Raw genomic sequence first — 15,635 nt, 5'->3', positions numbered from 1 at the left:
GGAAATGGTATAGGGTTTATTCTTTGAGAATATCAGTAGGCACCAATAGCTAAAAAGGGCACACTTGAGAAGGAGAGGCTAGTGGCATAGACTTACTGACCAGAGATGTTTTTGTTTGTGGTCCAAGAAATTGTGAACAGAAACCCAGAAATCAAAGGATATGAAACACATTCTGCCATCTTTATTGTTGGAAAAAATAACAACTAGACCCCTCCAAAGCAGACTTCCTTCATGCAGCCCAAGCTCCTTCCTCAGCTGCATGCATGCCATGCTCTTTCCAAAGACCCAGGAGTACCCAGTTCCTCGTTCTTCGATTGTTTGAAGGGGAATCACAGGAAAAGACGGGAAACTTCTTAAAAGTCAGACAGAGTACAGGGAGAGCCAACAGGCGGCAAAAATAACAAGTGCTCAACTACGCAGGTCTACTCAGAATCCTGCCTAGATCTATTCAGTGGGGCTTACTCCCATAAGAGTATTCTTGAATTGGCAGTAAGTCCCGATGCAAACTTCCTCTGAAAAGCCACCAACAGTTTGAACTGCCTGGCATAACCCAAAAAAGCCTGAGGGACTGTAGCTTTACCTTCTAATGTCTGGGGGTCTTGCAGAAAGAACCAGAAGAAATAGTAATAGGTAGAAAAATACTCTTAGAAGTTTCCTCATTGGTTCAGGCATGGGTATGACTTGAAAATGGAAGAGGTTTCCAGCTGTTCATGGAGCAAGGCTGCCAAGAGCCACCACAGCCCTCTAGAAAGAGATACTCTCCAGGGCCACTCCACACACCACGCAGACCCAACCAAAATATCATATGAAAGGAAATCACGTGTCTTTCCCAACTGCACACAACCCCCACAAATGTTAGCCTCCATTATTTTGTCCCCCCTATTACCTCTTCCCAGCAGCCCTGATTCAGGCAGCTTCCTGGGTCTTATAAGGACCAACAGACGGATTTGTTGGCTCAAACCAAGCAGGTTTCACCCAGCATTCTGCTCTTAAGCTAGAAAGTTTATAGCTGAAATAAGCAGCATGTCCACCGCAGCAGGCAACTCCCCCACCTCCACTGCTGTGGCTGCCACCTTCAATCAACAGAGCAGCAAGAGTAAAATGGGGAGGAGGGGAAATTTTGTTGTGCAATGCTATGATGCTTTAGGAATTCCCCTGTTCTTCATGGTCTCTACCATAGGGGCTGGGGGAGTTCTTAAAGAGTGTGGTACCATGCAGTTTCCCCTGTCTCGATACCTCAATGCTCCTGGATGGCAACACTAATAGCAAGGGCAGAGGTCAATCTATTAAAACAAACCATCTTTTAAATGTCAGTTCTTGCCGGGCTTGTACAGATCCTGTGTAGAGATGCACAGACCCTGGATTTGTGGATTTTGGCAAAGGAACAAGGAGACCTTAATCAAGGGGGATTATATACATTAGTAAATAGCAGCACAATGAAGACATTTAAGGGCGAATGGAAAGTTAAGTCACTTGTCCTCCCTGTACTTAGATGCCAGATCCAATGCATGTTTACTCAGAAATAAGTTGCACTGAATTCATTCAGAATTGCTAGACCATAAGTATGCAAAGGATGGCAAGTGCTGGGTGCATCACAGAAAGAGGCAAGGTTGTTCCACTGGAAGCAACTAGTCAGGGGTGAGCTCACACGTGTGTCTCATTACAGAGGACCCCATGGGCCTCCAACCCTGTTAAAATTCCACCTGACTTAAAATGGAGCTGGGCTGTGCCTTTACAGGCAAGGGAACATTGACTATGCCCGAAATCTGAGCAGCTTATAAAATGCTGTACCTACTCTTCAGTGTTTGCTCTATTTGACTAGGGGGAAAAAACCAACCATAGATCAGCTCTTTTCGCCACTTTCTTCTCTGTAAACAAAAACAAATACGTTTCACCCCTAAGCTAAAATTCACTAACCTCACTCTTTGCATAAATATAAAAGTTTCCCCTTGCAAGTCGTCGTTTCCATGATATCTGATGAAAGCATCATAAAATGTTTTGCATTTGGCTAGGCAGTGCAGAAGCTGTACCTATTGCCAGTGCTGAGAACACGATAATGCTCTTTTCTCATCGCACCCTGAAATGCTAAGTTTTTAAAACAATGGAGCAGAATCACCTGGCCAGCCTGACTTTGCAGATGAAAAGGCCTACTTCCAAGTGGCACCATTAACTGTTGTGGATCAAGCCTGAGTCAGATACAACCGCCAGTTCCAATGTCAGCAGCACTAGAGAACAGGCAACTGAATCAGCTAGGAGAATAGTGGAACTGAAGAGTTTCTCCTGCCATCAAAGCATTAGCAGAAAAGTCCTTCAAAATGGGTTCTTCTTGCTAATCAATTCTGGTTGGCAAAAATGGTGTATTACTAGGATTCCAGGTCCTATGTGAGCCAAGATGAGGGATCTTTAAGCACACGTAAGGAAGAGAGATCCATCTGAACACCAGGAACCTTCACATGCCCCCCCCCCCCATTTTGCACGTTAAATATGCAGTAGCTGCCTTACTATGGAAAGCAACCAACATATCTCCACAAGTTAAACACTTTTCTGAAGGGGCCCTGCTCTTCCTTTTCAAGCCATACATTTTCACTATGTATAGTCTCTAAATGTAACACACCAGACTCTCTCACTGCTTACAGTTCCTAATTTCAGTTCCTGTAAATGAACAGGATGTGTGTTTATGGACTTGGTAAACAGAATCACCAAGTGAACCAGAACTTTGGAGGCTAGTTGGCTTTCAAACCTCCCTGTTGACATATAAAGGAAATATATAGCGTGCTTATAGTTCATTCTAGAGGTTGGCCTTGTGGAGCTGATAAGTTATTCCCCTGAAGAAGGTCCCATTCCCAATTATGAATGGCATGGTCTTGAGCAACAAAGTAAAAACTGTATCATATTATCACTTAACCCACCAATTAGCTGCTTCATTCAGAGAACCATTTCATACATTACAGGATAAACAAAATTCTCATCTGACTACCATAAATCTCTGCAGAGGACTTTGTTCTGTGCATGTCTGAAAAGAATACAAACTAAATTGGTGCTGAGGAATATTTGTAGGCTGAGGAACTTCTTTTAAGGACTAGTTTGTGGTGCCTGTGGCTCCTCCACATTATGCTGCTTGCTGTGGACACATGGGGAATAAGGGGGAACTGATCTTCTGAAAAACATGAAGAGTGGCGCTGTATAAATTTCCACAGTACCTAGCAAAGATAGTGGTCATGGTAGATTTGGGTGGGTGTGGTTGGAAAAAGAATAGCTTGTGTGGCCCAGTTTTCCTACAATTAAACATGATGCAAAATGAAGACAGTTGCATCCTCTCCCCTTCCTAACTTAGCTATACTCCTGTAAATCTATTAAAGTCAATGAACTTAGATGGCTGTAACTATGCTTAGGAAGGCAATATTTATCTCAAGCAGACTCTGCTGTACTTTTACTCTGGGTCATGGGTAATGTTTACACAACAGCTGGAAGACAACCTTTTCCATAGCGTTTCTACTTCAAAAGCAAGAGGAAGAGCCAAGACATGCTCATATACCTTTACCATTTACTATACTAGTCCAAATGGAATCATCTTATAGCATCTGGCTAATAAGTGAACCAATCTGTTAGAGACAAGGTGTCAACAAATGCTGCCTTTTTTAAAATAAAAAGGTATGGGATGGACTGAGGACAGATACAAAAAACATGAGTCAATCTCTCTGTACCAACTCATGCACAGACTCAAAAAAGTCAACAGCCCATCTCAAGCCATCTCAAGATTTTGTGGTCAATATAGGAACAACAGGGCTTTAGGATTAGTAGATGTAAGAGTTTTTTTTAAAAGCTAGCAGATGTTAAACACAGTACTCCCAACTAAAGATGACTCTCCAGATCTGGAAGAGGTGGCAAAGTTTGGAAACTTAGCTATGGAAGCCTCTACTGCCTTGTGGACGGATTAAATGAACATTGTAACACTATATTGCCTACCCTACTTGTTACACCTCTTGGGAAATCTGCTCAGGGATCCAGGACTTAGACTAGGTTGGAGGAAGAGGAGAAAACAAAAAGCATCAACCAAATGGAAAGGCTTGTGTAGAACTAGAAGCCAACTGTTCTTTAAAGGGCAATACTCCTGTCCCTTTAATCGTTCACTGAATAAGTCTGAAAATTACATTCTAGATCCAAGTAAGTATTTCCTTCACCTCATAAGGCACAGAATGTGGAAAAGAAAGTGTCTGTTAACCTTATGTTCCTGAATTGCTGCTCCATTCCATCACCTCCACGCCACCAACCTGAAGTCCAGAACATCTGAAGAATTGGACACACACACATGCCTTTTCTTTGAGGAACAAGTATGAGCAATTCTGGCCTCAAACAACAAGGATGGCAGAAGTCAGAAGAAGAGACTCAAGTCCCTTAGGACCTTAGTAATGAGCAAGTTTCTTCTATGGTACCAAGAGTCAGACCAACAGCCTATGACGTGACATGCCACTGCCACAGCTCATCTGGATACAAGACCAATGATGGAATAACCACATTTCTAGGTTTGGATTTCTAAATACCAGAAAGCCCATTTCCAAAGAAACATGTAGCATTAAAGATATGGTTAGATTCATTTCTCTTCACATGTACTTTTCGTAACTGACACAAACCAAAACCTGTTAGACTACCAGTTGCTCACTCAAGGCACTTTTTGCATCTGATCCTTGGCCCTTTTCCTGGACCCCATACAGCATCACATACGGCCGCTACAGAACAGGAACAATAACAAGCCCTACATCCTCAACCTTTGCAAGACCCTGTAAGTCTTCCTCTTGCTGTGAGTTGGAGAGAGGAAGAGTTGCCTTCCATTTCCCAACAAAATGCCATGGGTAGACAGAAGCCAGATCCCTTTCTTGCATGGCATGCCCCTCTGACACAAGCTGGGAAAGGGAACAGAAGGGACCTAAGCTGGAGAATCCAGAACAGATATCCCACAGCGCTAATACGTGGAGCTTATGTCCTGACATTATAGCCTCCACCTTCAACGCAAAACTATCCCCTTGTGTGTAGGTGACCTACTTGCTTGGCCACCTATTAGCTAAGCTGCAGGTAGGTGGGCTCATCTTTTTCAAAGAATTGCCCCCACATGCTTTCAAGGGATTTGATCTGCATCAGAACACCCATCTTGGAAACCGCCTCAAATACAAGCAAGCCAAAACAGCCTGTAGAAATATGCTGACCACACAGAGTTAATAAATAAAATAAAAACATATCCCAAAGCAGCAGCGTAGGAGGAGTTCCTTAAAAAAAGGAACCAATCCCTTTCAAACAGCTCCCTCTGGCCCAGCCCCCAATTTGGGGAAAGGGGGCCACAGTTAGTAAAGCATCTGTGTTAAGAATGAGACAAACTGCATTGTTGCAGTGGCATAGAAAAATACTAAATGACACCTGCTGTGGCCTTCCCAGGGCAGCTTATCTACCCTTGACAGTAGCTGCCTCAGGGCAGGGGGAGCCCTGCAGCTCACCTGTCTTGCCCCCTCCTCTTAAGACCCTCAGACAACATGACACACAGTTCCCATGGAGTTCCATGGCTGCCTGTGCCCCTCTTTTCACAGCAGACGGAGAAAGCAATCCGAATGATGCTGTGAGTTCTGCTTCATGTTTGTTCAGCTGCTGCTGCGACAGGACCTGCTGCCTCATCCTTGGCTTGGGGCTCCATGTAGATTGGGGTCACTGATGAAGGTTTCTTAAATCTAAAAGAAAGGAGAAAAGCAACCAATGACCAAGATACACAAGATGGAGGGGAGCGGAAGGCAAGTAACAGTGGAAATGGCAAAACAATACCATGTCATAGTCTCTCTTTTGCTTGTGGCCAGTCTAGGACTACATAAACTGCAACCGTCCCCTTGCTCACTCCTCCCACTTCTTCTCAACTATTTTTCCCCATTTGCATTCTTCAAGGGATTGTCAAAGTCCCTCCCTTTCACTGCCCACAGCCATCCTGGAGGCAGAGGAAGTGCTAAACCACTTTCTGCAGTACAGAGGCCAATCAAAGAATTGCAACTGGTGCAGAATGCAGCAGCCAGGGTTCTTACCGTAACACCTTGGAGGGCCCACGTTTGGCCTATACTCCAACAGCTGCAGTTCACTACCAGATCAGGCTTAAGGTTCTGGTAATCACCTGTAAGGTCATATGCGGTTTGGGCCCTGAGTACCTGAGAAAACTCCACCTATGACCCCCCAAAAGCTTTACGCTCCTCCAACAAACTGGTGATCCCTGGCCCCAGGGAAGCTCGTCTGTCAATGACTAGAGCTAGGGCTTTCTCAGTCTTGGCCCCCACCTGGTGGAATGAGCTCCCAGAGGACATCAGGGCCTTGCCAGAGCTAAAACAATTCCGCAGGGCCTGCAAAAAGGAGTTCTTCCACCAGGCATTCGGCCAAGACGAGTGAACAAGCCACTAACCAACAACCAGAAGCCCCATAATCTGCACTAACAGAAAACCATACAGTGCAGACAGACCAAGTTGTTGTTTGTTATTGAATACTGTTGTTATATCACACTTTGTTGTTGTTCTTAATTACTGTTGTTATATTACACTGTTTGATACAAGTTTCACTATTAAATAAGGTTTATATTGAATGTTCACTGTACTGTACTGTATATGAGAGTTATAATGTAAACTTCCCTAAGCCAAAAGTTATTATTATAAATATAATAATAAATAAAAAGAAATAAATCCCAAACTAACAAGCTAAGCACTGAAAAGAGTGCCTTAACCATACTATCAAACCACTTCCAAAGTGTTCTTGTTGCCAACAAATTTGGAGAAATTGTTTTGTTTTTTTTAATTTGCAACAAGCATAAGGAAAGAATAAGCCCAAATACATCCTTATTGAAAGTCGTGGCAGAAAGGAAACTTAAAGACAGAACCATGGAATATATAAGCACAGAAGTTTGGGTTCACCATGAAAGAAAAATGAAAAGTTGGCAAAGACTTTATCAAGAGGGAAGAACTGTGGACTGGCTAACATATATGCAACTGGGCATCGAGATTGAAAGAAGAAATTAAATATTATCATGGAACATTCAGAGAACAAATTGAATTCTCGGTCCTGGCCCTGACCTGGTGGAATGAGCTCCCGGGTGAGCTGCGGGCCCTGCAGACCCTTTGTGTCTTCCGCAGGGCCTGCAAAATGGAACTCTTCCGCCAGGTCTATGGTTGAAGCCGGGTTGGTGCAGGAAGAGCAATTGGAGTCACCCTGATGCCAACAACGAATATCATTTCTGACTTGTCTCTCCTTTCTCCTCCCTCTCATAGAAGGGTAAGGGGGGGTTGAGGGTTCCACCATCTTGTTGCTGTGATTGTTGTTGTGGATGCTGTGATAGTCCATTTTAATGGGGGTCTTAATGGGTTTTTAATCGGACTTTTGTAAACCGCCACGAGCCACTCGGGAGTGGAGGCTAATAAAATAAATAAATGAATAAATAAATGAATAACAATAATAATTAGAAGAGTGGATTACCCAGGGCAAGCTACTTCTTCTATGTAAACTTCTTCTTACTTATGGGAGAGAGGATGAGTAAGTCAAAAAATGTATGGGGAAATGGATGCAAAATTTTAGTGCATCAATTATGATAGAAGAATGGGAACACCTATGGTGCCAAACAATAAAACTAAATGTCAGGCGTTTTGAGAAAATTGATATAGAATGGTATCTAACACCCAAAGTTATAAGTAAAATGTCTACTTTAACTAATGGTAAGTGCTGGAAGTGTCATGAGATTGTTGGATCTTTTTTTATATGTGGTGGAACTGTAAAGCAGTTAAAAAATTTTGGATAAAAGTACATGATAAATTGCAAACTTTATTTAAATGTAAATTTCTAATTGAGCTCAAAATATGTTGCTAAGTGTCTTTCCTCCCCAAAGATGGAGAATTCTTCTTCCATGCAACAACTACGGCAAGACTCGTGATAGCTTCCGGATGGAAGCAACAACACGAACTGCAGATGGACCTGTGGTGCGAGAAACTCAGAGAACTCGCTGGGATGGCAAAGCTGACAAATATGGTAAACCAAAGACTGGCTGAAGAATTTCAAAGACACTGGGATGAATTCTTAAAATGTTTGCAAAGTCAGACTGTTTCTTTTTTCTGTTTTCTATATCTATCAGAAAATAATGTTACTTTAAAAAACACACAAAGTGTTCTTGTTAAAATGAGATACATATGCAGGACCCACTGTGGATTACAGGATTTTACGCCCTGCCATCAGTATTGCTAGGCACTCTGAAGATACTTGCAGATACATGCTAGCAAGCAAAAATCAAAATTATCACATGTAGGAAAGCCTTAGGAAAACTAGTTGATGTGCACAGAGTGTGAAAAGAAGCTCTCAGGTAACCTTTGTGTTAGAAAAAGGGTATAATGCCATCACACGTGAAATGTGATTCCTAGTGGTATAAAAAAATAATTCTGATGCCAAACAGCTGTATTTCCAGCAAACATGGTAAAATATTACACAGGATGCATCCCGATATATTTATGGAAAATACAGGAATGATTGAGTTTTGCCAAGTTCTCTACAACTCCTTTTTTGTTTGGTTTTAACTTTAGAGAAGACGGAAAGGGCACTAGCGCAGAGTGGCAATGGCAGCAGGACAATGGACTCAGTGCTCAACCAGATGCTTTGGATGAAGCAGCAGCTCATTGAGGAAATGCTAGAATAACGTGAGGAGAGAAGCTGCACCAACTAAGTTATCTGGCTCCAAATAGATGAGAAAGGCCTTTAAAGAAGCAGCTTCTCCCCAAGGATACTTACGAATATGGTGAGGCAGGAACTCCTACTACCAAGACGTGGTTCTTCTTCCGGAAAAGCCGCCACAGTCCCTTGTGATTCCCACGGACATCCAGATCCCAGATATGGAGGCACTAAGAGCAGGGGAAAGGGGGTAGTTTCTAAGTTTATAAGCAACATGTCCTTGAGTCTAACAATAATCTAGAATCGGTGAGGCTGCCATTGGAAGCTTTTTTCTGCATTGCCTAGGAAATCATGTGCAGCTTGTAACTAATGCAATTTAACAATGGTCTTTTCTACCTTCTATATCGTAGGGTAGAAAGGAAAGACTGCAAGTTACCTTGGCAAGCTGAGTCCATGTAGTGAAATCTGCTTCTTGTTCCATCTTGATATACATCACATAGATCTTCCCCTCTGTGTCTGGCACAAAGGAATCCTCGCAGGGGTTCTTGCTGTGATCCAAAACCTCTGCCTCACTGTTAAAAGTTGGAGGGGGGCAGGGAGGAAAGAGGGCAGAAATCAAAAGAAGTAGTATTTAATAGCATCTTTAAAGCTACTGCAAAAATCCAGCCACTTTTCAAAAATTTAACAACCCAGATTGCAAGCCTGCTGGCTTAGCCTAGAACTGTCAGTCATCAAAGCTTGTTTATCGGATGTCCCTGCCCATGCGCGCACACACCCACACACACAGTTGGCCAAGAAGTTTCCAGGATTTGTTTTATACACCTGAATTATACTAGCTGCTAACATACTTTCACTTTCTCATACACACACTCACTTTACAACTGGATATACTGATTGGGTGGAAAACTGGCATAAAAATGGTTTACATTAAATAAAAATATATAGGCTGCTCTAGGAATTTCCCAAAGGCCTACTCCTTTTTTATATAGTTGTTCACTGCAAACATCTTGTTTTCCATCAAAGCACATGTATAGTGGGCATAGTTTACTGTCACAGAAGTGGCATAGGAGAGACCTGAAGATGTACACTGCCTGCCAAACAGCCTGCCAGAACTATTCTCTAACTCAGAAGCTTCTTTCTTCCTTCCCCACTTAATGGATGGGATTCCACAAAGCTATATTAGTAAGGAGAGCGCCATCTCCTAATATGTAATTTACCTGAGAAGCTGGTGAACCTCAATCTCGTATGCATCTTTCTTTAAGCTGTGTGATAAAAAAAAGAGAATTTGCCATGTGCAAGCATGTGTACAAGACTTATTAGAAGGCAGCTGAGACTGTGGGTCAAAGTCCAGCTTCAGAGAAGCAGAGAAGACATTCTGCAGGAATGGTTAAGTCATCAACTCTTTGGCCCTACTATGGGAGGAATATCTTGATGCATTAAAGTCAGGCCATTGTCTCTCCTTCCCCCAAGTCTTTTATCTCCTCCTTTATGCATATGTTTTCAGAAGGCAAGGAGCAGAGTTGCATAGGAAGCATATGTTGGTTGCAGACTGTGGGAGTCAGAGGGATAGATGCACTCCAGGGACACCCAACCCATGACTTACATCCAGCAGGTTCATCAATGCACTTAGCTGCTTAACAGATGAAAAAACTGGGAGCACAAAAAAAATTAGGAGATGGGATAAGCCACAGAGTACTCTAGATTAATAAAAGAGCCTCTAAATAGGAGATGAAAGAGAGAAAGAGCATTTGCAGAGATAAGTATACAGGGAAGACACAACTAAAATGGGGAAGAGATGTAGATTAACATTAATCATATCAAGGGGAGGGGCAGCACTCCTCCAGGATTGTTTCAGGCTGGGAAAATGGCATGACACGGAGGAAGGCTGAAGGTGGGGAAGGGGGGTTGATCTAGACCCAACATGTGTACTTTATGTGTACAGAGGCTCCAAGTGAGCAACTCCAGACTGGGTAGGTGCATCAACAAGAATGCAGTGTGTCCTGATCACAGCAAGCCTAGGATAAGCTACTAGTTACACTTTCATCACACTTACCTCTCCACATTTTTAAGCTGTACATTAGGAACAGTATTGAACTTGTGCTTTTTGAAATAGGCTTCCTAGAAAAATGAAGAGCAAAAAGCATCTTAGGGTTTAGTGCTATCTCTTCCTGGACTTGTCCTAGAGCAAAGTGAGCATGCAAGGAATCTGAGACTATGCACCCCAGAACAGTGATCATGCAACAAAGCTAATTACTAATTTCAGTAATTTTGGGGGAATGTCCATAGCATTTACTATATACTCACGTATAAGCCTAGTTTTTCAGCACCTTTTTCACACTGAAAAGCCCTTCTCAGCTTATACACGGGTATATATGGTAATTGAAATAAAAGCCTGCTCCAGCCAGCCTATCGTTGCTCTGGCAGCTTGTAGGACAGCAATGGTTTGACTGAGGGACTCTGATATTTTTTTCCCCTTTTGCCTTCACTTCTTCCTCTTCTTCCAAACTATTCTTTGGGTTTCTGTGGGAGAAAAGCGGGGTACAAAAACCAGCAGCTATTCATCCTCTTGATTTTTCTGTATTTGTTGGGGTGGAGGCTGGGTGGGAGAGCCTGTGATGACGGAGTATTTCCCACCGAGTCAATAAGTTTGCCCAGATTTTGTGGTAAAATTCGGTGCCTTGGCTTATATGTGGGCCGGCTTATATGCGAGTATATATGGTAAGGTCTTTGGCAAATGTGTATGAGGGACTGAATTAAGAGCATCCTTTAAATCAATAAAGGCTGCATATAAAGAACTGGCTGTGTCTTGCGGATATTTGCTAATCAGAGAAACCAAGGTAAAACAATTATTTATACATGAATGGCCCTTTCTGAAACTCACTTGCTCATCACCTAAAATGTAATCTTTGCATCTGTTTTCATTGTGTGAAATACAGGTTAGTTACCCCCAAATTATAGCTGCTATTTTGGGAAAAGGAGGGCAGATTAATCAAGTCAAGTAGAGGGGAAAATGTTAGAGAGTTAATGAACAAATTTAGAAACAATGTCACCAGGTCTTGAGAGTACATGCCTGGTGTTCTCACAAAAATATGCAGTACTGCTAAATACCAGCCTTCTTTCCATGGGGCTGTTAGAAAGACCAGTTTTTTAGATGAATCCAAAGGTGACCCGGGTAGTTATATGGCCATTTAATCTGATATTTACTTCCAGTAAACTGGTGAAAATTATTAAAGACAAAGCTACTATACACAAAGAGAAACAAGCCCTACAGAGGAAGAATAAGCTTAATACCCGAATTTATGGGTACCTAATGAAGTTGATGGGCAGTAGGCTCTGGATAAACAAAATTATCACTTAGAGAGATATTAATATTAATAACTAATTCACTGCCATAGGAAACAGTGATGGCCATTAGTTTAGTTGGCTTTAAAAGGAGATTAAACAAATTCAGGGCAAATAGATCCTTCAGTGGCTATGAGCCATGAATACTCAATGAAATCTTCATGTTCAGAGACAGAACCACTGTGTATATCAGTGCTGGGTTGGAGGAAAAACAGAAAGAGGCTTTGGCCTCTATGCCCTCCCTTTTTGCTGGCTTTCCAACAGCAGCTAGTTGGCAAATGTGTGGAAAAGGATGGCAGAGCAGTTGAACCACTGGTCTGAATCAGCACAAATGCTTTTATATTAAAACTAGTAATCAAGCCCGTTGTACCTGAAATGCAGCGGGCGCTAGCGGGGCAGTGCGCAGCCCCCGAGCCGGCAGGCCAGCGGCAAGGGAGGCACGGCCAGCCACGGTGCGCGCGGCTGGCAATTGCTGGCGTGCCGGTGGGCGGCCAATTGGAGGGCCCAATCGGCAGGCGCTTTGTGCCTGCCGATTGGGCCCTCCGATTGTCAGTCCGGAGGAAGGGGCCAATCGGCACCCTTCCTCATCACGGACAGAGCCCGCCCTAACTCCTCCCCCCCAGCCCTTAGCGCATTATTTAGTCCGCGGCGCCGCGGGCGGTGTTAAGATGCCATTTAATTATCACTCCGTATGAATGCTTGATCATATGGAAAAGAAGGTGGGCAGCTTTCCTCAACTGCCTTGGGTCCCGTTATGCCTGTGAGAAAGGCAAATAGATAAATATTTGCCATAAATAAGTAAAGATTAGATTTTTATTGGGCTATTCACACTTTCTTGACAGCAAGGAAGACGAAAAGCTGAACAGAGATCATGTTTGTTACCAGATTACAGAGTTAATTTACAGATGATATATTCAATTGATTCAATTTCACCTTGTGGTCACGAACAGCGCCTCTGTGAATAGGGAATTATTAACTTCCTGGTGATGTCAAAAAGGGCTCCTAACAGACTGCAATGGTTAATGGATCTGGAAGCAGGTTACAGTATTTGCTAGGCACAGCAGCTCTTCTTAGTCTCTCTCTGTGAGTCTAAATGAGTTACTCACATGGAAATAGCCATTCATGTTGAGCCCCACGATGCCAAAATGGTACGAACGTGATACGTCAGGGATGATACATTCTCGCCCCTTCCGCTGCTCTGGCATTCTCATCCACATATCCCAGTCCCAGAGCTGAAGGAAGCACAAACACAGAGCAAACAATGGAGTACTTGCCTGGAAACAGCATAGTTTCTGCAACCACTTCCCCCATAACTTCATCTTGATATGCCACGTGAAAGGTGCATGGAAACAGCAGGTCAAGAGATACAACAAGATTTCTCCTTCTAGGTCACCACTTCCATCATCCAGTGGCTGTCCTTACTCTGATAGACAGAGATCAACTCTAGGCCATAGCTGGATGAATCTAGGGCTAGCCGTAGCTTTATTAAGAATGCCACCAGGGAGGGAAAAGAGAAGTTGGCCTCAGAATCCTGAACTACCTTTGATCTCAGATGTTTCCTTTGGAATTGGAAACTCAAATTTCTTGTATCTATCTTGAATTGCAGTTGGAGGAGTGGTTCAAATATTTATCAAACATTCCTGTGTTTTTCGTAAACTACCTCTACTGGAGGTACCTGGCCTTGACCCTTTTCGATCCTAGCCCCGACCTGGTGGAATGAGCTCCCGGGAGAGCTGAGGGCCCTAATTTAGCTATCAGAGTTCTGCAGGGCCTACAAAATGGAGCTCTTCCTCCAGGTCTTTGGTTTAGGTCAGAGCCAGGAACAATGGGGGACCCCTCCTCAGGCTACACGGTAACATCTAGTGTACCCCACCCTGGGGGGTGGATGGCTGAAGGGATGGAGGGAGTGACTATGCTGCCAATCTTGTTTTATCCTCTTAGCTATGTTCTGTTCTGTTATAGGTTGGGGTTTTATCATGTTTTATGAGGGTTTTTATATTGTACCTAAAAATCTAAGAAATATCTAAGAAATAAATACATACATTTATTATAGAGCGGGTCAAAATGAGATTCGGGGGGTCTGTATTCAAGGAATAATCATGCATTCCGGGAAGGGCACTTTTTCTGTTTTAAATATTCATATTGGTGCCAATATTTAAGGAACTCCAGATATATGGAACACATGGCAAAGTTGAGATACATAAGCAAGTAAGAATATACAAAGCTGCAATGGAAAACGTCGTAACTTCAAATGCATAAAGGAGGTAGGTTGTTTATGGGTATCATTAAAATTGCTGTGGTTTGCTTAACTGTATAAACCAACCACTGTATCTGCCTCAGCCATTTGTAAATTAAAGGCACAAGAGTATGCCAATAAAAGAGGTGTGTTTCCAAGTGGCATGGACCACATAGACTGCAAAATTATAACAACATGGACTGTGTGGAGAGCATGAAACGATAATTTCAGACATAAATTTAGGATTTTTGTACAGAGTCTTATTCATGACTTTTCACACAATGAGATTCCAAATTCTAGATGTTTCAGTAGTGACATTTCTCCTACCTGCTCCTTCCCAGTGAACTTTGCAGTGGGCAACAATTTGGAAGATGTTTAGAGGTCCTTTCGATTCTTATTTTTCACTTTTGTTTCCACAGAAAAAAATTGAACGCAGCATGAAGACATCTACCTTCCCCTTTTAAATAACATGGAACTAATGCTGCAAGAAGTGATATTGTGTAGAGTTCAGTCACTGAATATCACTTTAGTAATCTACCCAACATTTGGAATTAACGAAAAAATCAGGCCCTTTCCCATAAGGTAAGCTTAATAGAGACAAGACTGACCTTTTCTGGTGTTGGCCATTTGGGCTCCAACTCATCCTTGTAGAGGGACTTCCTCAGCACCCAACCCAGACCTGGCATGGTCTCCACACGATACAAGAGGGAAGGATCCTCAGCTGTGTGCTCATAGCCCTAAGTGCCCCAAAAGAAGTCTTTTTTTAAAAAGCCCTTCCCAATAAGAGCACTTCATGACAGTGCATGTACAGAGGATTCTGATGAACCCTAAATAGGAGAGAGGGTCCTAAGGGAAGGAAAGGATAATGAAATACCAAATCACCTGATCGTTCCAGGCAGAGATGCAATACAAGCTGTCATCCTCCTCCAGCAAATAAATAGTCTGGCTTAGGAAACTGTTTAAAAAGAATAAAAACACAGTTGGAAGAATCTTGGTTAAGCTGGTTTTCCAGTCAGTAGCCGATACTAAGCTTCATGGCTTCCTTACCCCATTGTCTTATGCGCTACAAAAACATAGCACATGGAACAAAATTAGCATACTTGTTAAGCAATGGGAAAGCCCAGTAATGTGAGTGGATTAAAAATGAAGTTAAGCATGTGATCAAATGGGTAATAAGGATGTGATGGACAGGCTAGGTTCAGCCTCTCCCTAAGGGCAGCCAATGACAGCTGATGGAGTCCTGAGGGTAGGGATTGGAAAAACAGCAGCTAAAAATCAGTTAGGCTTTAGCAGCAGAGAAGTTAGTAGCTTTGGAGCTGAGGTGAAAAACATTTTGTGACTGAGGGGAACTGTGTGGCTGAAAACAGATCCCAGTTGTAGAAATAGGACCTCTACT

The 15,635-nt window shown here is 42.8% G+C and overlaps 1 protein-coding gene across 5 annotated transcripts in view; it reads right to left on the bottom strand.

Moving 5' to 3' along the window:
• Positions 1 to 151: 151 nt before the first annotated feature.
• POMGNT1 (protein O-linked mannose N-acetylglucosaminyltransferase 1 (beta 1,2-)) overlaps positions 152 to 15,635 on the bottom strand; it is a 39,739-nt gene continuing 24,255 nt past the window's right edge. For all 5 annotated transcript variants that reach the window (XM_077333893.1, XM_077333892.1, XM_077333894.1 and 2 more), the window contains 8 exons: positions 15,122 to 15,194; positions 14,848 to 14,976; positions 13,110 to 13,235; positions 10,715 to 10,779; positions 9,879 to 9,923; positions 9,098 to 9,233; positions 8,782 to 8,891; positions 152 to 5,714 (listed from right to left, as the gene is read on the bottom strand). In XM_077333893.1, the coding sequence (XP_077190008.1) occupies positions 5,618 to 5,714; positions 8,782 to 8,891; positions 9,098 to 9,233; positions 9,879 to 9,923; positions 10,715 to 10,779; positions 13,110 to 13,235; positions 14,848 to 14,976; positions 15,122 to 15,194 (781 nt within the window). In that variant the 3' untranslated portion in view covers positions 152 to 5,617. The remainder of the gene's footprint in view (positions 5,715 to 8,781; positions 8,892 to 9,097; positions 9,234 to 9,878; positions 9,924 to 10,714; positions 10,780 to 13,109; positions 13,236 to 14,847; positions 14,977 to 15,121; positions 15,195 to 15,635) is intronic.

Source organism: Paroedura picta, chromosome 4 (genome assembly GCF_049243985.1).
Source record: "Paroedura picta isolate Pp20150507F chromosome 4, Ppicta_v3.0, whole genome shotgun sequence".
Lineage (NCBI taxonomy): Eukaryota > Metazoa > Chordata > Lepidosauria > Squamata > Gekkonidae > Paroedura > Paroedura picta.
The sequence above is the reverse complement of the archived record's forward strand: the minus strand, read 5'-3'. Positions and strand labels throughout refer to the sequence as shown.